The 25050-nt window shown below is 38.8% G+C and overlaps 1 protein-coding gene across 2 annotated transcripts in view; it reads left to right on the forward strand.

The window, feature by feature from the left end:
• Positions 1-25050, forward strand: part of btz (barentsz) — a 157385-nt gene that overhangs the window by 19742 nt on the left and 112593 nt on the right. For both annotated transcript variants that reach the window (XM_067150141.2, XM_067150142.2), the window contains exon 2: positions 18305-18487. In XM_067150141.2, coding sequence (XP_067006242.2) covers positions 18305-18487 — 183 coding nt within the window. The remainder of the gene's footprint in view (positions 1-18304; positions 18488-25050) is intronic.

A 25050-nucleotide genomic window follows, 5' to 3' on the forward strand; every position in this document is an offset into this window, starting at 1 on the left:
GCACTTAAGCCACTGCAGCTATCGAGCTCGGTAATTTATATTTTAAGAGGTACTATCCCAAATAGTTACCAATTGCCTTCAAGGTCAGTGTCTTTTGAAATAACATGTGCATGTTTGATTTCCCACCAAAATACAATCAATGCATTTTGGTGTATCCATTCAAAGATAAAATCATGAGATCACTTAAGTTCTTCACGGCAAGCTGGTTCGCAGTTTGTGTTTAATAATATTCATTGTGCTGAACCCTCGCTTACATGAGGTCAATACAGGAACTGTTGCCACTATTTACGTTAAGGATTGAGGGTAATTGTTTCCACCTATTCAATTCTACAACAGTGTGAAGTCATTAATACATTACATATTTATTAGATTTCAACATAGGGACCAGTTTCGGCAACTGTATTTGCCATCATTAGCCAAAGAAAAAATTGTTTCAAGGCGTTATACAAATCTGTATTAACATAATTTTAAAATATATGTATATACAAATTAAACCATACTCTTAAACTCTTTTGTGTATTAGGTGTACACCATAAAACGTTTTTATTGAAATTACTAGCATATTTCTTATGCGATATATTATAATTTGTTAATTCTCTACAATCTTTCAGATATAAATACTGTAGTTAAAATGTTGTCAGTTCCTTGTGGTTGTTGCAAAATGCTGATTCAGCATCTAGTTTAGTTAAAATCAGTCTCTTAAAATTTTTTTCCAGCTGCTTAGACATTAAGGTAAGAATCAATCTGCTTAGACATTAAGGTAAGAATCAATCTGCTTAGACATTAAACACTGAATGCCCCTAATGTCTAAGCAGATGTAAACATATTTTTAAGAGATTGATTTTAACTAAACTAGATGCTTAATCAGCATTTTGCAACTACAAGGAATTGACAACGTTTTAACTATTCAAATCCAAAAGATTGTACAGAATTAACAAATTATAATATATCGCATTTAAGAAATATGCTAGTAATTTCAATAAAGTTTTATGGTGTACACCTAATACAGAAAATAGTTTAAAGAGTATGGTTCAATTTGTATATACATGTATTTTAAAATTATGTTAATATAGATTTGTATAACGCCTTGTAACAATTTTTCCTTTGGCTGATGATGGCAATACAGTTGCCGAAACCGGTCCGTATGTTGAAATCTAATAAATATGTGTTGTATTAATGACTTCACACTGTTGTAATATTGGATAGGTGGAAACAATTACCCTCACTCCTTAATGTAAATCTGGATTCAATACGGACCAAAATGAAGTTTTTGACATTAAATGTTGCCACTATATCGAGGAGCTCTCCTAAATAATACCAATATAATGGTCCGTTATTGGACATTATAAATTTTCCAGCTAACTCATTCTTGGTTGCCTGTGTTTCGCCCTCGTGTGCTAAGTTAGGCTCGTCAGTTGGGACTTAGCACACCACCCAAGACGCAAGGCTAGTGCATACCGTGGAGGCCACTGCATAGGCTACTTGAAGCCACCAGCAGTGCCAATGCACTATGAGAGCTATGTCTCATTTCCAAAAATTGATGCCTGCCTGGCCATCAAATGATGTAGATGTTGATTCCCATAGGGAACCTAAAATATTTGTCCTGAATGAGTAAATTTATAATACCAATATAATGGTCCGTTATTGGACATTATAAATTTTCCAGCCAACTCATTCTTGGTTGCCTGTGTTTCGCCCTCATGTGCTAAGTTAGCTGTCCTAAAATCGGAAACGTCCTCTCACAGTCCGTGATTTCTCAAGTCGATCCTTCAGTGGAAGGAGACCTTTCCCCGACTACTTTGAACTCGTACCACTCGCTCAATATGTCTTCTACGTTGTTCTGAGTTTGAAGGTGTTTTGAAAAATGAGTGGCAAGATGATGTAATTCTCTGTTGCCATAATTTTCAAATTTTTTTCCTGATGGCCAGGAATGTGTGTCATAAACACCAGTGGCACTTTGAATATCCTCATTTTGAAGAAATGCGTCTTTCAGAAAGTTAATTCCACTTGCCAAAATATATTCCTTGTCGCTCGTGAAATTCTTATCCGACACACCTGATAACTGTATTCTAGTGAAAACTCCAGAAAGTGTTGCAGCAGAATCAAATTTTCCTTTTATTGGGCCCTTGGTGTTTTGAAGTTGCTCCAATGAATTAATGGCATTATTTACATGTGCTCTTACCTGAGACTCAAAATCAGATCATGCCTCTGAAATACAAGTGGAAGTCTTTTGAATATACTCAGATAGTCATACAAGAAATGAATTGTGATAACAAATTTGAAGTCCTTAATCTTCTTTAGAAGACCGTGATTCCTTCTTCACCTTTCCTTTCAGAAATATTTTCTAAATGCACCAATAGGCTTCCCCAGTCTTTGACATCTGCATGCAAAGTATTTACAGTAATTTGCTTGCAACCCATTTAACTTGGTGTAAGTACTGAAATTTAGATATTTCACATTCCTGCAACTCCAAAATTTTCTTCAGTTGGTGAAGTCGTCTTGGCGAATGCCGATAAAACTTATAGAGTTTCCTTAGTGTAGAATCAATGTTATCAATGATGTTAAGTTTCACATTTTTCAGTGAGTGAAAAACGATGAGTTGGAGTTGATGTGCTACACAATGAACGTTTACCAAGTTCTCAGTTATTTCGGGTATTTTTGTTACTAAACCATTACGGATACCAATCAGACATGGTGCTCCATCAGTCTCTACACCTATTAGTTTTGTACCCGTGAAGAGTTCTCCAAGCCCTAACTGAAGCAATTCTGTTTCTAGAGCTTCCATATAGCCATCACTTGTTGTATCCTCCAATGATAACAGAAAAAATGTCTCATTCACCTTATTTTCTTTTAAAAGGTGAATGTAAGGTATCAGCTCCTCATCAACAGATTTATCTGTTGATCGAGCGAGTAAGATACTAACATATGGACCTCCCTTAATTTCACATATCAAATCTTCGCGAAGATCTGAAGCAATGTAAGAAATAAATTCTCTGCATTGTTTATCATTCACATACTTCTCTGAATCAGTAACATTCAATATGCTTAACGATGCAACTAAACCTTCAAAATCAGTGTAGGGTCTGTTATATTTTGCAATGTGATAATATGCCATGAACAATGCATTCATATGCTGTAACATAAAGGTGCACATTCAGGATTTTTCTTGAAACTTCCATCCTCCCAACACTTCGAGTGAGGTAAGGATTTTTCATGTTTTTTAAAAGTTTCCAGTTTAAATGGTCCTGAAAATCCGGATAAAACTTTAGAATTTTGGTCGGCAATACTAGGAAAACACAAAGTATGTTGCAAGTGTTATTTTTAGTATCCATCTATTCAATACAAAGAGATCTAGTAAATTAAGAATGAAATCTTATCATAAAAAGTTTCAAGGGACATGTTCTGCCCATAATAAGGGCATCATCAGCCTCAAACTCAAAAAGAATAAATGGAGAATGTATAAGGTACTAATTTTAGTCTCAGATATTCTTTTAGGAAAGCTATGTCTTTACTTAAACTGCTAATCTTAACCTTCAGATTGAGAAATTTGTTTAGAATATAATAGGCGTGGTTGGCTTTTACATTACAAGTTATAATTCTCATGTTAGGTCTGTATTGATATGTACATAAATACAAAGTATGTTACAAGTGTTATTTTTAATATCCACCTATTCAATACAATGAGGTCTAGTAAATTGAGAATTAAATCTTACCATAAAAAGTTACAAGGGACATGTTTCGCCCATTTTTAGGGCATCATCATAACATGTAATGTAAAAGCCAACCAGGCCTATTATATTTTAAACAAATTTCTTAACCTGAAGGTTAAGATAAGCAGTTTGTAAAGACATAGTTTTCTTAAAAGAATGTCTGAGACTAAAATTAGTACCTTATACATTCTCCATTTTTTCTTTTTGAGTTTGAGACTGTTGATTCCCTTAATATGGGTGAAACATGTCCCTTGTAACTATGATAAGATTTAATTCTTAATTTACTAGATCTCTTTGTATTGAATAGGTGGATATTAAAAATAACACTTGTAACATACTTTGTATTTACGTACATTTTAATACGGACCTAACACGAGAATTATAACGTGTAATACTAGGAAAGCTCCAAAAGGATTTGCTGTGCTGACCACACGACACCTCGTAATCTGCAGGCCTTTGGGCTGAGCAGCGGTCGCTTGGTAGGCCAAGGCCCTTCAGAGCTGTAGTGCTATGGGGTTAGTTTTTTAATACTAGGAAATTTACTTCACAATTTCTTCTTCATAGCGCAGACACTATAGTAATTCAAGCCATGATTGCTGAAATTTTGGTTGCCTGGTAATTCAAATTTTGACGTATTTTTAATATTTGACGCCATAAATTAAATTTTAAGCCTGTCATTGTCGCCCTGAACACTACAGTTGGCACTTCCATCAAGTGTTTTCTCACACCCACTCACTTCTGTATCACTTTGTGTTGCATTTCCGGGCCTATTTACAAAGAAATCTGAAAGAGTACACTACTTTTTAGTCGCATCAGTCAATTTGTGCGGCATTGTTAGTTTCATTTTGCCAATTTTCACGTGTATAACATGAAACGTAAAACACATAATAGACTACAATAAATCATCAGTGTTAAATGGCTTCCGAGTTTGCTGGCTTCGATGTCTGATGCGACGTTGCCAATTTTCCTTAAGTGCACAGGAATGAAAACAACCATATTTCTAAAGTGCAAACCGTTCAATACCAAGATGCTGTAATTAAATTAAAAGTATATAAATAATGATCAGTGAAAATACAAGAATTGATAAAACCTGTCATTCCGTATGTTTTAAATGCAAAGAATGAATTCTACGGGAATTTATCACCACTGCTTTGGTGGCACTAGTTTGGGAACGGCTAGTCACGGGAAGGAAGGGGGTGATGTAGTGTTTGTGGAATTATTTAACGAAGTAGTTCTCTGCATGTCTCCACAACTCTGGTCTGACCCTTATACTCGGCTACCGATAACTGATCATCTGTAATGGAACTCGATTTGTTGTGATACGTCCACATGAAAGGCTACTTGTTTAACGGGTTACAATGTCTCTCATGACCGTTAGGCAGCTCTCGCGCAGACCTGAAACGTCAAGTTCCAAGGTACAAAGAGCCAATTACAGAATTCAAGTCTGCCAAAAGCAGTGAAAATCTTTATTGCACATATTAGAATATGAGCTACAAAAAACACTCAAAACACCATAGACTTGTTACTTTATAAAATGGTGGGAATGTACATATAAGGGAATTCTGGATTTCGAAAAATAAATTTTCAAACCCAAATTTGAAAATTTAGGCGCCAAGTATAAATTTTCAGGCGCCATAGCGACTGGGCGCCCGGTATTTTTCGACCCCTGGTCATTACCTAAGGCAGATACATTCAAAATTCAGTGTTCCCAAAACCAGGTGTATTATCCAATTTTCTGGGATGATCTGTGGACCATGGGCAGTTCAGCTAATTAATGTTTGTATTGAATGTTGATGGTGGGGGGGAATCACTTGACTGCTAAGTTGTCTGGGTGTATGGTCAGTCAGGATCACAGTAATTCTTCATTGCCCAGCTGAACAGACCATAGATAAGTATCCACCATCAAAAAGTTAATTTAGGTTGTAATATGTTTAGTTTCAATGTCAATGGTGGTAGTGATTTTTATTTTAAGAGGAAGTACAACAGGGCGACCATACTCACTTAACGCAAACCAGAAGGAAAATGGAAGAGGTTTAACTCTTTGAGAATGAAGATATCTTCAAAAGAAAGGGAAGGGCCTTTAAGGGCATGAAAATTAAAGGCTCCCCTAGGCCTTGCAAACCTGATACTATCGGGGTCGAAAAAGAACAAGAGTTGACCAAGGGAAGTTAGATAGAAGATGAAAGCAAGAGGACCGGTACAAGCAAGTGGACACATTGGCAGTCTTAGTTAGAGCCCCTGTGATCTCCAACGTTGCTTCCAAGTTGAGAGGTGCTGAGGTCATCCTTTCAATTGCCTCTTACAATCAGGTAGTGAATATCGTGGATATATTCTACAAGCCCAACCTACAGTAATATTTAAATGTATCATTGCGTTCCTTTCTTGCTCCATTCTCTGAATGTGCCCATACTTTCACAAATGTGATTTTTAAAAGTTGCCTTTTTTTGTGTGTGGCCATATATGACAGTATTAATCCTATATTTTTATCCTTCAAGTCTACATGAAATAGCCAGTCTACACGTATGGTATTCGCAGGTTTGGAAAAATAGTTGAAAATTTTGACAGAAACAAGCTCTTTGAGATTCTGAAAATGTGGATCGAAGAAAACTAAACTACTCAGGAAGTATTGAGGTAGGGATGAGGTATGTATTGAAGCAAGGGTGGTTTTCCTTTAAAACTCGGAGTGTCTATGCCTTGCTGGGTATTTGTTCTAGAATCCTTCATTAAAGATTAGGCCTTCATTTCATTTCCAAACCCCATCTAAATATGGTGCCGTCCATGTCATACTAATTATTTTCTCCGCTTTTGTTTCTTTCAGAAGTTTATGCCATTTTATTCAAGAGCGATTTTGGAGATAACTTTCTGAACTTTACCTTCTTTCTTCTTGGACATCACATCTTTTGACCAATTATTTAAGTTGTTGTTATCTTGCCAAATATTGTTTACATCAAGTATTCTTTCTATTAATTCTTGTAGTACGTAGAATCAATTTTAAAAATAGCAGTGAAGATTGAGTTGCAAGTAAAGCACATAAATTATCTGGTCTAAAAATTTGGGTCATGTACTCTATTGCCAATCTTGTGTAGTCTATCAACTCTTTTGCCAACATCTTAAGCAATCTTTATATTATCCACTTTAAGTATCAGAAGGTGCTCTTATAAGCTGTTCATCTTACTTTTGCTCTTTTATACTTGAAATTTGCTTTGAATTCAATATACTCTTGTCAGAAAGTTAAGCATGAGTAAGACAGTGGTGTACCTGGTTGATTCTAGTATTGCTTCTGCTTGTGTGCCAGGCTCCTCACTTTCATAATCCCCATCTCACTCCCTCTATCAATTGTGGTTGTCTTCTGACCCTGACTGGAGATTTCATTGGCTCAGCTTTCTGTTTGGAGACTACAGTTCATAGATAAATATCTTAGGTCATTGTCCTTATACTGCTGGTATTTTTGTGCTGTGGTCAACCGTTGTTCATGGTAGTCATTGTATTTCTGGTTTGATGGTGGCCTCACATTCTTCTGGCTTCCAAGCAGCTGGATTATGTCCCATTCATTATCACATTAATAATATGATAAAAATTTCATGATGATTCGTTTGACAATTGTTACTTGGTAAAATGGGTCCACCTATTCAACATAAGGCTAATGGCAGATATAACTATGCCCCGAGTTGGCCGAACCTAGTCCCATATGAAAATGTTGTGATGATAATATAACCAGCCGTGTATTGAACAGGTGGACCCATTTTACCTTATATCAAGTATCACATTGATCTCAAACATCACAACACTATGAACAGAAATAGGCATGACTGAAAACAATAATACCATCATGTACATGTGACAAAAATGACATATTGACCAAAATGTGTTATGACCAAAAGCATACGATTGACCAAAACTGTCCGAAAGGCTTCCCTTTCTTTTATCATTCAAGGATTGGACGTCTTCCATTTTCTCCTGCGATTAGGTGGGGAAGAGAGAGGATGATTTTCTTTATTTCCTTTCTCTCATAATGATAATCACCTTCATTGTTCTGTTTAAACTTAACATCACTTTGATTTGTGCTATATGTATTATCTGCATCTCACGAGAAGTTGCGGCAACTTGTAGGTACGGCACGAGTAACAGATACTACACTAAGCTACAAACGTTAGTCGTGCTAAACAGTGGGAGCTCTATGAAAGAGATGTGTGTTCATTATGTAGTACGTACAGTGAATGTGTAACTAAAGCGCAATTGCACTACCAATTTGAAATTCCACAGCAGCACCTTAGTTCACAAGAATCCCCGCAGATGGAACCGATGTATCTTGTCAGGACTTGAGATTGGCGCATGCACAGCAGCTGTGCTTATCCTCCACACCCCTTACCCCGCTCGCACGTGACTTCTTGTCAGACGACCATAGTACTTGACACAGCCTAATAGCAGGCAGCCTGTTTTAAGATACAGTATATGTATTTTGAAAACTACTATGCAGTTAGAATAGCATAACAGCTGTTAGTAGTGCCAGACCTGTAAATAAGATTATAGCCAACAGAGCAGGAATGGTAAGGCCACTATAGTTCAGTAGGTTAAGGATCGGCCACAACAACTGAAGGCTGTGGTTTCAGGTCTGACCGGTTTTTGGCTGGCCTTTTTCTTTTCTTTCTTTTTGCTCTCTGCTCTGCTTTTTGCTCTGTCTTTGGCACATGTTGGATATTATCAACTGGAACTGAACTATGTCAGATGAAAAAATGAATGAAAATCCACAACCTGTTTCCAGTCATTCGACTGGGTCAGGAATGGAATGAATGAAGTTTTCATCTGTTGGTGAGGATAGGAATGCTGGCTGCTGAAACCTGTCACACTCCTCTGGGGCAGTTATTAATGGCTGACAGATGAAGTGAAATGATATTGAAGATTGTTGCTGGAATGAAAGATGACAGGGAACACTGCACTACCCTGAAAAAAAAGCCTGTTACGCTTCTGCTTTGTCCAGCACAGATCTCATATGGAGTGACCGGAATCAGAACTACGGAACCCAACTGTGAGAGGCCGGTGCGCTGCTGTCTGAGCCACGGAGGCTCACGAACTATGTCAGATATTGTTTTGAAATTATACCATTCACTTTCAGAATCTGAAGCTGTTAAGGTGAGGAGTGTAAGAATGCAGCAGACCTAACATTTATGGACAGCGATATTTAATATTTCCTAGTTGTTTATTTTTTTGTTAGAAATAGAAAGATGCCTAATATTTATATTTAAAAATAGAAGAATCAAATACAAGAATAAATGGATTGTACTGAAATACTTCCAAACTATACTGATTATGAATCTTGAATGCGGTCATCCATTGTTTTGTGATAATGAACATAGGTCTGTGAGCTTGCTTTCAGAAAATGGTGGGTTCAAACTCCACTGACAACAGCCCTGAAGATGGTTTTTGTAACTGAGCAAGTGTCCATGCGGTTAGGGTAACACAGCTATGAGCTTGCATTCAGGAGATAGTGGGTTTGAACTCCACTGTCAGCAGCCCTGAAGATGGTTTTCTGTCTTATCCATTTTCACACCAGGCAAATGAAAAAAAAAAAAGGTGGTTTCCCATTTGTATCTCATCTTAATTTGAAAACACAAACTATGGTTTGCAGGAAAATAATGTAGTATTTTGATTATCCTTAATGAAAAGTACAGTTTTAATATCACTTCCAAGATTTGTTAGTTTAACTTTATTATTTGATAAAGATGTTGATTTCCATTGGGAACCTTTAATATTTGTTCCGAGTGAGTAAATTTATAATACTGATATACTATATTGTAAATATATACACAGGCACCAATTTTTGAAAATGAGACAAAGCCTCTTGTAGTGCGTTGGCACTGCCAGTGGCTCCAATTAACCTGTGCAGTGGCCTCCACGGTATCCACTAGCCACGCTTCTTGGTAGATGTGCTATTTACCAACTGGTGAGCCTAACTTAACACACTGGGGCGAAACGCTGGCAACCAGAAGTAAGTTAGCTGGAAAATTTAAGTCCAATAACAGGCCAACTATATTGGTATTATATTTATTATTACCTAACATAATGATAATAATGCAAACTGACAGGGTGAATGGCTCTGACAATAGAGTCCTGGCTTCTTGAGTCCAAGTTGATGGTTTTGATTCCAGCTCAATCCGGTGGTATTTGAAGCAGCTAAAATATGTCTATCGTGGTTGGTAGATATACCGGCACTTAAAAGAGCTCTTGTGTAGATGTGATAAAAACTGTAAATGGTTCTTTGTAGGTTAAACAAAATTCTGGCACCTCTTCATCTCTGAAAACTGTAATAATACAGTGAAACCTGATGTTAACAGAAACATTCCATGGCCCCATGAGATTCAAACTAAAATATGTACAAAGGTACCTGTACTTGGCGGAACCTGCCCAATGCGGAAACTGAAGCAGTTCCTCAGTATACAGCGGAAAATAACTTCTGCTTTTCTTCATGGGGTCTCTAAATATTAGTTCCTAATTAGATTTGCCCTCTAAGATCTTTTGCTACCATGTTTTTCCTTCATTCCTACATAGATATACCTGCTCCCTTCACAAAGCTGCAGGTTGTTCTTATTGGGTCTTATTGCATTTTTTCTCTCTCTTCACCTGGTACCGTGGTGTAGGGGTAGCGTGCTTGCCTCTTACCCGGAGGCCCCGGGTTTGATTCCCGGCCAGGTCAGGTATTTTTACCTGGACCTGAGGGCTGGTTCGAGATCTACTCAGCCTACGTGATTAGAATTGAGGAGCTATCTGATGGTGAGATAGCGGCCCCGGTCTAGAAAGCCAAGAATAACGGCCGAGAGGATTCATCGTGCTGACCACATGACACCTCGTAATCTGCTGGCCTTTGGGCTGAGCTGCGGTCGCTTGGTAGGCCAAGGCCCTTCCAGGGCTGTAGTGCCATGGGGTTTGGCTTGGCTTCACCTGGTAGTCCTAGAGTGGAGAGTCTGATTCTACCCATCGCTTCACATTCGAAAAGTATGTGTTCAGCTGATTCCTCTGCTTTATTGCATTTCCTACATATGTTGTCTCTTATTACTCCAATTCTATGTAGGTGTTTTTTCAGATGGCATGTCCTGTTAACAGTCCTACTACCCATCTTATATTTTCTCTGCTGAGTTTCACCAGTTCTTTAGAATGCTTCTTGTTTGGTCCTGTTATCAGTTCCTTAGCAAGCCTGCATCCTGGAGTATTTTTCCTGTTTTCCATTTGATTCTTATGTACCCATTTTCCTATCTAGTGTCGGGCTTGTCCATAGGAAATCCTGCATACAAGTTCTGGGCCTACAAAATGTGTTTTTGCCCCTTTCCTGGCCAGTAGCGGGAAATATACAATTCAATCTGTGTAATTTTTCATTCATGGTGAGAACTGAATTGTTTACAAGTTTTTGAACTTATAATAATTAGCCTATTGGATATATGTCCCACTAAGCGTGTACTTTTACGGTTTTGGGCACACTGAGAGGCAGAATTTTGCCCTGCTGGAGTTTTTTTACGTGCCGGTAAATCTACTGACAAAAGGCTGGCATATTTGAGCCCCTTCAAATACCACCGGACTGAGCCAGAATCAAACCGGCCAACTTGGATTCAGAAGACCAGCACTGTACCATCTGAGCTATTCATGCCCCAATAAAAAAACTTTGAATCTTTAAGGAAAACAATAATGGTTACAATCCTATAAATTATGTCCAGAAATCAATTCTTGTATGTTTAACAAATTGTAATTTTTACGAGAAATTTAACTTCCTTGAGTACATGAAAAGCAGTGAAAAGGAGTCCGGCTCCATGGCTAAATGGTTAGCGTGCTGGCCTTTGGTCACAGGGGACCCGGGTTCAGTTCCCGGCAGGGTTGGGAATTTTAACCATAATTGGTAAATTTCGCTGGCACGAGGACTGAATGTATGTGTCGTCTTCATCATCATTTCATCATCATCATCACGACGCGCAGGTCACCTGCGGGTGTCAAATCAAAAGACCTGCACCTGGCGAGCAAAACTTGTCCTCGGACACTCCCGGCACTAAAAGCCATACGCCATTTCATTTCAGTGAGAAGGAAGTGAAAGGGTCTCTCTTGTGTAATGATCAATAAAATACACAGTGTTACAGCATACAGTAGCCTGTTGTTTATCATGAGACACACAATGCAGTAAAGTGATTATAGGTCATTCCATGTTAAGAAAACAGTATTGCTCTTACGACAACAAGGTTGCCATATCGAAAAGCTCTGCTCAACAGCATCTCGGGAATACATGGCATATATACTGGTGAACCTCAGTATTTAATTTCAAGATAAAAGTTGGAGAAAACTGAGCTGAAAATTAGTTTTAGGAAGTATAGGGTATCGAGATTTCAGAGGGTGCTTACTTAGGTTTTTACAGCAACATGGGTAAACTACTGCACGTACAAAACCTCAGTATTGAAGTTCAAGTCAAACTGGGAGAACATAAACAACATATAAATTTTATAGGCTCAGAAGGTGGGAGCTGCAGTTAATTGCATTTAATAAATTTGCCCAGGCAACGCCTGCTGTCGTATTGCCTCATGATAATAATGGTACAAATTAAATGCGCTAGTGAAAAAGTACTAAAAATGTGACAAATATAAAATGCACCTAAGAAACAAAAGCTAAATAAGAAAACCAAGCACAGATAATAATCCCATGAACCTACTATGCTGGCGTTGCAGGGAGAGAGGGGATACTCCCACGTGGCGCATCCCAGGTGGCGGATAGGGGGGTCCTAACCGGCTTGCCGGCGGACTTGAGGGAAATAAAATACCTCTTGCGGACCAAACACACAACCCCCTGTGGGTGGGGGACGCAGACTAAGAATACACCCACGGTATCCCCTGCCTGTCGTAAGGGGCGACCAAGGGATTATTATATTAGAACTATGAAACTCCTTGTTATTAGTACCACGTGGGGAACACCATGGGTCACTTTTCCTTGCGCGTAGTACCACTACGTTAGGTACCAAATAGGTTTCTGATTAGTAGCAAACGAGAGCGCGACGGCTTTTACAGTAGCTGTGATTAGTAGCACTATCTGAGCAACACCATGGGATGACGGAACCCATGGTTCTGGCTTGCCTATGTTTAGTACCCACTATATGAGGAACACCACGGGATAGTACGAGTTCCTGTGGTTAGTACACTTAGGTGATGAACACCATAATAGTATTGTTTTACGCCAGCTTCTGTGCATGTGAGGCGCTGTGGGTCAGTTCCACTGATCGTTTTAATTTCATATCCATCCATTCATTCTTCATCTTCACGTTTTGAATAGTTGTCAGTGGAGGATTTTGGGTTTTTAATTTGTCATTTCATTTCGTACCATTAGGGGCCAGTGACCAAGATATTAGCCTCCTTTAACAACAAGCATCATCATCAAGCAAAATAATAATCACAGTGAATTTCTGTATCAGTACAAGTGATGTATCGCTGCACACCACTGCATCAAAATCTTCAGTAACAACTGCTGTACAGTTCAAGAATATTATAGGAAAATAAAACCTCACTCACAAATAAATAGATGACTTCTCTACAACAGTGATACGCTGCCGACGATTACAGCATAACAGATTATGCGTTACGTCTACCAGAGCAACTCAGAAGGAAAATGAAGGAAGGCAACAAAGCGATGGCTGTTCCCGTCATTTTGCTTCTTCCCTGTGAATGTATTTGTGAAATAGAGAATGTTAAGTAGTTATTTTAAACTCACGGACAAAAACATGCCTTATCTTTTTTTCTTTCTTTCATAATACGGTATAATAATTGTATGGCCTCAGCTACCGTGTGCAGACAATTCAATTTGATGCCATCTGGGTGTCTGCTCATCAATTTTGATGTTCCGTTTTACTGTAGGCCCACTAGATGGCAGACAGAGTAAACCGAAACTCTCTTGGGTGTCTGTGGCTGAGATTTGATGAATTTTGTCGGGTAAACACCAAATGTGTTACCAGAGATCTTTTACATGCCGACATCGTATGACGTGGAGTGTCGAATGGACTATTTCCGCCCTTCAAAAATCCGACTGCCTCTGCCGGGTTTGAACCCGCTATCTTGGGATTCGGAGGTTGACACTCTACCACTGATCCACAGAGGCTGATAATACAGTATAAAGTACAGTGTATTATAATATTCCTTAATCGTGAGGAATTATGGGTGCCTTAAGGGAGGGTATGTTCGTTCCTTGTAGGTCCATAAGAGTAGTACTGTTTTCTTAACATGGAATGGTCTGTAGAAAACATCTCAGGCTACTGTGCAGAACCCCCAGTACACAATACATGATTACAATGTACCTTATGTCACGTTTACCCTATTCTTGACGGAAACCTGAGTTCAGTGGAAAAGAAACGTGGTACCATGAGATTCCATTGTGTACAGGTTTCACTGTAGTTAGTGGGATATAAAACCACAGGGCTATGTTTTTCAAGATGTAAGTCAGTTCCCAGTTCAAGTACCCCTTCAGCATTTGGTGCTCATACCAATGTTTTCACTGCTCTAAAGTGAGAACTGGGATGTTACCAATTTGAAAGTTATGGGAGTGATTACTGGAGTTAATGCTGAGTGATTCTATAAGAATGAAATAATGAGCAATGTTAAGATTGATCTTGATGAAAATTAATTAAATGGTTGGGTCATCAGATGCCAGTGAATATAACAGATTATCAGAGAGTGAGAGGTTTTTTCTCTATTGGTTTAATGTCACCAACTCAGATAGCTTTTATTGATGATGGGATAGGAAAGAGTTGGGACTGGGAAGGAAGCAGGTGGGCCTTAAGGTACAGCCCCAGCATTGGCCTGGTGTGAAAATGACAAAAAGCCACTGAAAACCACTGTCAGGGCTGTTGATAGTGGAAATGGAAAGTTACAGCTTCATGATCTGCTTCCCACAGCCAGCTTGCTTGGCAAGGAGTCTGTTAAACTCAGCTCTGGATGCTAATTGAAGTAGGAGTAGGACTGGAAGATTATAGTTGGATTTGGTAAGCTCACCGGACAAAAAATTATCCTGGGTAGAAGGCCAAATAGGAAGTCCTCAACTTGTTAAATAAGCAAAAATAGCTTCTAACATTCATCATGAAACAAAAGCTCAGGCACATCATGAGAGGTATGAAAAAATTGAAAATTTGAAGGAAAACAATCTGTGGGGAGACGGAGAAATTCCTGGCTTAAAGACCTGCACCGTTTGAGCTGCTGTTTCGAAAGTTATCGTAATCAATTTTATCGTCAATCTTTGCAGGAAGACGGTGTCCTAAGAAGGAGAAATCATTATAAGCATCATTTAATACCTCTGCCCCTGGACTTGAACTGCCTGGATTCTGTTAGGGAGTCCGCAAGGTTGTGCAGCTACATCGCATCCAGGTTAAGTCTGTCTCTGAGGATTTGATCGCGCAATTTCACCAAATTGCGGGGATGCTGATGTTGCTGTTTTACCTGCTGTTCCAACTTGTCACACACAGATTTTCAGTGGGATTTAATTCAGGTGATTTTGCAGGCCAGTTGAGATGTAATCGGGTGGGGGAGTGTTCATAAAACCAGTCACATATGCATCCAGTCTCATGAACTTCGATGTTGTCATCTTGAAAAATTGGGGTATCAGTAGCATACTCACCATGCACATGTTGACTGAGAGACAACACCTGATCATCCAGGCCAATCCATGATACAAAAAATATCACAGACCCACCTCCGGCTTGAACCTGACCTTGCCACACATCCTCGATGAAATACTTCATTTGGCCTTTGGTGCACTCGACGACATGCGTCATTGGAATACAGTAGAGATGGGAGTTGCATATCGTAACATGATACTGTATCCTATTCAGTCAGTGTAAGATGTTCCAGAAATATTATGTTCCACCGGAAACTCTAATACAAAAGTAACTGTCTGAGCGAAACCAAGGGGAGTGTATTAGTTTCTGATTGGCTAACGGTTGTTAGGAAGCATAGCAGCTCGCATTAAGGGCACACTCTTGAGCAGGTGAGAACAAATATTTTGTAACAGTTTAGAGACAGTACTGATATTTCTACCCTGTTACTTGCTGGCCGGTTACAGACATTCTTTAGGGTTTTTTTGTTGGTTTTTTTTTTTTTACAAGTTCTTTAACGTCGCACCGATAGAGATAGGTCTTATGGCGACGATGGGACAGGAAAGGTCTAGGAGTGGGAAGGAATCGACCGTGGCCTTAATTAAGGTACAGCCCCAGCATTTGCCTGGCGTGAAAATGGGAAACCACGGAGAACCATCTTCAGGGCTGCCGACAGTGGGGCTCGAACCCACTATCTCCCGAATACTGGATACTGGCGCACTTAAGCGACTGCAGCTATCGATTTCGGTATTTATTTATTCAAAGTGCTTTGTATTAGGCTTACAGGTGGTGATACATACAGAAGTGTAGTTCCTCAAAACTGTTGCGCGTGGTCTTCCCGCTTTACATCTCGTGTTTGATGCCATATTGTGGACAGAGAGCTAAAGACCTGATACGATTGATGTGGACAAAAACTCAATAACAGGGAAACGGTTTCTTAAAACGCGTTGTAAGAAGGTACAGAATAATAATAGTTTTAAAAATTCAGCGGGTTAATTTAGTTCCCATTAATGTACATGGTACTCAAGTATCAGGGCCTGAAAAGCCATCGTAAGTGCCATCACGTGTATCTGGTCCCTCCTGGAACTTCGTTATCGACTGCAACCTGCAAGGCAGTGCAGCAACAGCAGTTATAATTTTTACCAGTACAAAGGAAAAAGTGATGTACAGAGTAAGACTCTGGACAAGGCACATGAACAGTTGTTTACCACATATTCTCAATCTTCACCCTATGGCAGAAGACCAAGATTTTGGAGAAGTTTATACTGGATTTCCAGAGCGAGTTGGCTATACAGTTTGCGTCACATAGCTGTTAGCTTATATTCGGAAGATGGTGGGTTCTAACCCCACTGTCGGCAGCCCTAAAGCTGGTTTTTGGTGGTTTTCCATGTACACACCAAAAAGCTAGGACTGTTCCTCAGTTGAGGGCACGGTCGCTTCCATCCTAGTCCTGTCCAATCCTATCCCATCGTCGCCATAAGATCAGTCTGTGTCGGTGTGACTTAAAAAGGCAAAAGAAAAAAAAAAAGTGTTCTGGATTAAACTGTGCTTACGGCTTGCCTGACAGGACTGTTTCCTTATCTCTTATTGCGGCAGCATCTGAAGTGTATATGACACTCATTCAACATATTTTATAATGTCGGGTCCGAGTGTGTGTTTAAATACAGATCCTTGGACATCTAGTAATACACAGATACCTAGCAATCAAGGCGATTTTTACAGATGAAGGTTTCGAAGTGTTCGTTTTCGGAGTGTATATGGGTCACGGGAAACATGTTCTGGGAATAGTCAAGAATGTGAGTAATGAGCTGACAAAAGGGAGGGTGGGAGGAAAGAAAGATGAAGATGTAGTATTGCAATTTATAAGTACGTACTTATTACTAAGGTGTGGTTAGGGGGTACAAGAGACAGCAGGTATAGTGGATGTTCCTCCCAAAAGTTGACCTGCAATTTCTATTATGTTACTTTTATATCCTAATACTACACTGTAACAAATACACAGGAGCATGATACTGGAAAGTAACAGTTTGTCCCATCCCTAGAATACAAGCAAAAACTCGATTCGTGAGGCCACATTATGTTCAGCCCGTCAGCTACTGTCTATGTTCGATGATTTCTAGCCCATTGAAGACACGTAGCTTTATGTGCCTTTGTGAGATGACCGACTCCAAATGTTCATTGCATGCAGTTCCCATGGCAATATTCTCTCACTAACAGGTTGGGATGGACCTTCATTCACTGACTGAAGAAATTCCTGTTGGGTTTGGAAACGATTTTTGATTCATAAACCATGAAACTCTTCTCCGGTCCCTCGCACTCAGGATCTTTTGCTGACCACAATTCTGACGTCATGTTAATGGCCTTGTGTAGTACACCACTGTTTTCGGACACGTTGAACAGTCCACTATGAAACGCCAACAAATCCAGCAACCTCACGCACTGTATGGCCATGGACACAGCCAAACATGAATGCCCCTTTTTGCTGCTCTTTCACATCCTTACATCTACCCATGTTGATGTTTACTGTCCTTTTGAAACATCAATGTCTCACTAATTGCTATGGCCTTTTGCTCACGTGGAGGCAGTGTGTGTGTGTGGGGGGGGGGGGGGGGGGTGTTGAGCATGGGACTCATTCGCTGCACCATCTGTACAGGCTTAATGATCAATCTGTGTGTGCACACTAGGGTGACTAATTTTTTTCTCCTGTGAGCTTATTTCATCATTTCAAATGTAAGAGAGAGAGAAAACGGTATGTGAGAATAACTATGAACGGGTGATTATTAGTGCTTAGTGGATTATACCGTAATCCATTGTTAGAATTTCTGTTGGCTGAACACTTGAATGTATGACAGTTTATAGAGAAAAATGTATGGTGGTTTTATTAAATTTTCTTGTAGAAGTGTACCGGGTAATATGTTTCTAGAAAACACTTAAATGTCAGTAGTGATTGTTTTATTAAGTTTTCTTATAGAAGTGGTTTTTTTTTTTTTTTTAGGAAACAGACTTAAATGTCAGTAGTGAATGCCAACCTGAATCTGAGTATGAAACACTGGATGAAGGTGGAGAAGATGAATCTGTGTCGGGAGATGACTTGACTGCTGTAGATGACGACAGGGAAGATGAAGATTTAAGTGATAGTGTTATCATTGAATTAGAACGAGAAGAAGGAGATGGTCAGGTGAGTTTTAAATTTCATTTGTTCTTTATAGAAGTTGTAAGATGAGCAACAAGATACAAAAAAAAAAAAAAAAAAAAAAAAAAACAGTATACTCATTAAATTTTTCTGTTTATGGAGACATTCTAGTCAGAAACTAAAATAATGATTTTTTATTTTGGTTCAAAACTACTTGTGGCCATTGTGGCTGTGCAAAAAAATATTGTTTACCAACTGCAGATCAAGATTTTTGGCCTTCTTTAGAGATCTCATTTTTTACTGCACATACGGTACAAATAATCATAAACATTTAATTTATAACAATGTAATGCTATTCATTCATAAAATATACCTATTATACGCGAACCTTTTCTTGAGCCCGATTTTTACGATGTGAGGAGTAAGGAGGGAGCACTGCCAGTTCCGGTTATACTGCCAACTGGATGGAAATGAAATCTGAATTGAATCGATAATATGATCGATCGATATGAATTTTCTAAACATTTATTATCTTCCACAAACAACTGTGTCAAACATACATTATTGAACATTATATAACATTTCTCGATGCAAATCTTGTTCCTAGTATGAATTGTATAGTTTGCCTTTGCTGTGTAAACAATAGTTCTAGTTCGTAAAGGGTATGCCAGATGTCGCACTGCGAAGCATAAGCGATTCATAGTTTGTGTTTCAAAGGTTGCCAATATGGATGTCGAAGATAACCGAGGTCTACCGATTCAGCACTAGGGAGCTCAGGGCTCAAGAAAAGGTTCGTGTATAGTACCTAAATGAGACCAATACAATCCAGTAGATTCATAATGGTTGGGGAAAGTCTACTGGCTTCCCAGATTGTACTAACCTATTATAAGTCCCACGCGTTCTTATTAAAGGCAAGTGCCAATGTGCATGACTGTGTTCAATAAGGTGGTTGATGCACACACAGATTGGATACTTTGGTGTTGAAATTTATGCTTCCCAGAAATTCTGCATTGTCAAAAACACCATGAAATAATGCCAACTGTATTTTTTCCCTCTGCATATTTTTAAGGACTCTCATTTCAATTCTTCTGGTAACTACTTATATGATCTTTTGTCCTGGTATGAAGAGCACAGTAAGAAAACAATAAAGCACTGCCTCCCTTCTTGCTACAGGTGTCCACTGTTATACTGCTACTGTTGACAATTTTACTAATTATGAATAGTCCAATTGCTTTTGCTTCTTTCCTTGTACTGCTGGGAGACACATATTGAACATTGTATTGTGTTTGCCAAGAAGAGAGACTCTTCCTGCTCTTCTTTTCAAATGGTTGTCGTTTGATGGTGAGGCAGGAAGGAAACAAACTCTTAGTTCAAAAATTTGGTACACATGAACATGCTTGAATACTGCTAGGTCAAGATCAGCATAGTTTTGCAAGAAAGGGATAGGCAGAGCCCAGGACCCAAGACAGTCATTTTAAACACTTCCTGTAGCTGTCTTGAAGGTTGCAGACACCCTGTCCCTAAGCCGCAGGAATTAGCCAGGGGTAGCTGAAATGGCCAGCCTGGCTGGTAATTGAATGTGGGGCCCACTGTACCGAAGGTTACATTGACCATTCAACCAAGTAGCTGGACAAAAATGGATTGGCTTTAATTTACATTATGTCTGTTTAGATTTTTTTGCATTTGTGTTATGGAGTATAGATAAGAAATGTGTTCTTCCACCATTCAATACACAATTTATTTTAATAGATTAAACTAGTACCGGTTTTGGCTCTTTAACGGCCATCATCAGCTAGTACATGATTTGTTTTAGCCATTAGACAATTCACAAGTTGTTATTGTATTAGGCATCCGGATGTCTAATGGGGGATGGAAATGTATACAATAGCATATAATTAAAATATCAGTAGTCAGGGTAAAAAGTTACAAATTAGAACATGAGTATGTAAAACATATTAAAACACACATGGGCCACAATATATAACATTTAAAAAGTTTCAACACATTAAAATGGTACGTATAGGTAGACACTTGTTAAAATTTTCAATTCATGCTACATAGATTCCATTCTTCTGTCCTCTGTGCAGTTCCTTTGCTTCTAAGTTATGTTGATTTTAGCTGCGTAAGGTAATCTTCGAGAACATTCTGAAACTGGTGTACGTCTTATTGATATGGGCCTTTGTCATGAAGAAATTTTGTTGTGTTATATATCCCAACTTGTGATATACTATGGCAAGTTTCAATATAGCAAACAGCAGGTCTCGAGCTTGTATTTAGAAGTAGTTGGTGGCAACACCTCTCTCGTCTACGTTTGTTGTTGTAGTCTGTAAAGATAAGGTGATATAAGTATGCCGGTAGTGTGTGTATGAAGGAATGCCTAGTGTGTGTATGGAAAGAGTACTTACTATAGTTGTTGTGGAAGTCTTGTGCCGATGTGTTTGAAGGCTTGTTGTGTTCTACTGCGAGTGCGTCTGGGGCTCATATTAGCTGTGGAGGGGAATGTAGGTGGAGGGGAAGAAGGAGTGGCCGTTGGAGAAGTAGGGGCGGGGTCAGGCTTGTGATTCGTTGGTTTGTTAGAGCGTGTGTTTACTATTTTGAGGTAATCATTCTTTAATGTCGGAATGGCTTTGTCAAAAATGATGCTGTTTTTTTTTTCAGTAATATCATTAATGTTATGATTGGGGTTGGCGTATTGGTCTAAAGAAATGTAGAAATCTTCGGTTATGTTGAGCAGGGGGCCCTTGGAGTTTATATTTTGTATCGTCATGTCGTTATTGATGTTTGTGAAACTATGCTTGGATTCTTCTACATGTTGGCCTATTGATGAGAAATGGTTATGTTTTACTGCATTTATATGTTCATTGTAGCGGATGGTGAAGTTTCTGCCTGTACGCCCTATGTAACTTATGTCACAGTTGTTACATTTGGTACGGTAGACACCTGATTGGTTGTATTTATTGTTATTATTGACTGTTTTAGTGTTATGTATAATGTTGGTACTATTGTGTGTGGTTTTGAATGCTGTTTTTATGTTGTGCTTCTTGAAAATATTAGTTATAGTATATATGTGGGTGTTGTTAAAGGTAAATAGGGCATAGTCTTTAGACCAATACGCCAACCCCAATCATAACATTAATGATATTACTGAAAAAAAACCAGCATCATTTTTGACAAAGCCATTCCGACATTAAAGAATGATTACCTCAAAATAGTAAACACGCTCTAACAAACCAACGAATCACAAGCCTGACCCCGCCCCTACTTCTCCAACGGCCACTCCTTCTTCCCCTCCACCTACATTCCCCTCCACAGCTAATATGAGCCCCAGACGCACTCGCAGTAGAACACAACAAGCCTTCAAACACATCGGCACAAGACTTCCACAACAACTATAGTAAGTACTCTTTCCATACACACACTAGGCATTCCTTCATACACACACTACCGGCATACTTATATCACCTTATCTTTACAGACTACAACAACAAACGTAGACGAGAGAGGTGTTGCCACCAACTACTTCTAAATACAAGCTCGAGACCTGCTGTTTGCTATATTGAAACTTGCCATAGTATATCACAAGTTGGGATATATAACACAACAAAATTTCTTCATGACAAAGGCCCATATCAATAAGACGTACACCAGTTTCAGAATGTTCTCGAAGATTACCTTACGCAGCTAAAATCAACATAACTTAGAAGCAAAGGAACTGCACAGAGGACAGAAGAATGGAATCTATGTAGCATGAATTGAAAATTTTAACAAGTGTCTACCTATACGTACCATTTTAATGTGTTGAAACTTTTTAAATGTTATATATTGTGGCCCATGTGTGTTTTAATATGTTTTACATACTCATGTTCTAATTTGTAACTTTTTACCCTGACTACTGATATTTTAATTATATGCTATTGTATACATTTCCATCCCCCATTAGACATCCGGATGCCTAATACAATAACAACTTGTGAATTGTCTAATGGCTAAAACAAATCATGTACTAGTTGATGATGGCCGTTAAAGAGCCAAAACCGGTACTAGTTTAATCTATTAAAATAAATTGTGTATTGAATGGTGGAAAAACACATTTCTTATCTATACTTTCAATCTGTCAATACGGAAAATGAAATTTATAAATAATAATTTGTGTTATGGATTCGGAAATTTATTTTTGTTCTCTTTTTTAAAACATATTAACCCTTTTTTGTTAACAAAATTGGATGTTGCATAATTATTTTTGGATGATGAAGTTGTTCTGTAATTTTCTTAGAAATCGTGTTAATTGAGATGTTACTGGGCGAGTTGGCCATGCAGTTAAGAGCGCGCAGCTGTGAGCTCGCATCCAGGAGATAGTGGGTTCGAACCCCACTGTCGGCAGCCCTGAAGATGGTTTTCTGTGGTTTCCCATTTTCACACCAGGCAAATGCTGGGGCTGTACCTAAATTAAGGCCACCGCCACTTCCCATTCCTAGGCCTTTCCTGTCCCATCATCGCCATAAGACTTATCTGTGTCGGTGCGACGTAAAGCAACTAGCAAAAAAAAAAAAAAAAAATAGAGATGTCCAGTGTTCTCTTATATTTTTTTCCTTCTTCTTTTATGACCACATAGGATCACTTTAGTCAGTCCATCATTCAGGTCTCTTTGAAGGGATTGTTCGGGCTTTGCGGTCCTCCCAGTACTTCTTCAGACGTTCCGATCTTCGTGCCCTTTCCTCAGTTGAAAATATGCGTGTTGGTTCGCTTTGTGTAAGGGTAAAGCGGAGGTTTGTATTCTGCATTCAGTTTCTTTAGTCAAGTTTGTTTTTGAAGTCTATTTGGTTCATTGGGATCGATAGAGCCCTGTACCGTATTTACTTGTGTATTAGACCCCCCCCCCCCTGGCTTTTCGAGACGAAGAAAATGGAAAAAAATCTCTCCTATAAGACCCCACAACGTAATTCGTCAGAGAACGATGACGATTCCGTTTCGAAGCGGGTACAAGTCTTATTGCAGCTCTGATGATATCGCACATATTTGTGAATAGTTTCGTCCGTACGACCTACGCAATGAAAACGCGTCGAATCCATGCGGTACATCTGTGTTTCATAGTAAGAAATGTCCGCCTCTCTAGCATAGGTCTACTGCAGTTCTGATGACGTTGCACAAATAGATGAATAGGCCTAGCTTCGTGTCCAACTCGCGCATTGCAAGTATGCATCAGTTATGTTATATGTCTGTGTTTTGTAGTTAATAATGGCCGCCAGTGTAATGGTTAGCACAGTTAGTTGCTGTTTTCGGGGGTCTGACTTTGATTCCCGGTACTGTACTGCCAGAGATATACGAATGGCAGGAAGGTTGATGTGCGGTAAAAGCAGTACATGTAACTACCCTCCACTGGGGGTGTGTCTAAAATGAGCTGTACCACCTCGGGATGCGGAAACTAGTTTACTTTAGTTGAGAAATATTCGCGGTTGTTGCTATTTATACAGCAGGCAAGATCATTAACAAAGTGGTCGTTTAACATCTCGTAACTCGGGCCAATATAGGTATATATTTGTAGAGAAGTAAGTTTAAAGCGTGATAAAAGCTATCCAATTAAAACGATTGTTTTACTCACCAATGCATGTAACAAATAATAATATTAATAATAATAATAACAATTTTATGTCCCCACATACTTTAAACGATTTTCAAAGACGCCAAACAAAACATACTAGGGTATGCGTTAATAAAAAAAGAGACAACGAACGTACAGAATTAAACATGATAATAAAACGCATTACCGCCACACCTATAGATATCCATAAATGCGGTATATTGTCCTGTTTTTTTATTTTTTCCATCTCACTTTTGACACTATCAGGGCGATAATATACCTAACCTAAACAATGTGATCTGTCTTGTCTCATGGACAGCTGTTTACGCAAATCCTGATGTGATAAATGTAGAGAACAAGCATGAAATATACTTAAAAATAAGGGTCTGAGTTTCAAGAGCCGCAGTTATCAAAATAATGTTTTCAGTTACTATGTATTACATTCGGAAGTACAACTCGTAACATACGCTAGTTATCAGCTGATAGTTTGGCATGCCTTCTACAGCACGGAAGGAGTGGCTTATCCCTTTCAGACCTGAAAGAAAACTGGAGGTGTGAATTTTTGTTTGTACGTCAAGAACTGACTAAAATGCTGCTCAATACACATAATAATAGTTTATTTTACAAAATAAAAACTAACATCCTAAAAACAGGACACACACAATTGTGCGTATCAAAATTCAAAACCTTGTTGTATCACGTACGATGGTGTAGCTTCAAAATTTACGTTCACTAACCAATGTACACACTTCATTGAATATATTCCGGAATTCAGTAAAGCTTCTAGATTAATATAAACGCAGTAAATAAATACTTACTTTCGGCACTACTGCTTCCTGCCATCTCGCCAATCAACTGTGCTTTTTAAACTCTTCTTCCTTCGCCCTGGTGGTCGAGCGCATACTAAAATCAATTGAAATACATGCCACGTGTCCTGCACAATCACTGCAGTCCGATGTAGCGCCGAAAAAACATCAAATACGGTCAGGGATAACTAAAATACGAACCCGCACAATTGTGTGTACTCGGT

The sequence above is a fragment of the Anabrus simplex genome, chromosome 6 (genome assembly GCF_040414725.1).
Source record: "Anabrus simplex isolate iqAnaSimp1 chromosome 6, ASM4041472v1, whole genome shotgun sequence".
NCBI classification, from domain to species: Eukaryota; Metazoa; Arthropoda; class Insecta; order Orthoptera; family Tettigoniidae; genus Anabrus; species Anabrus simplex.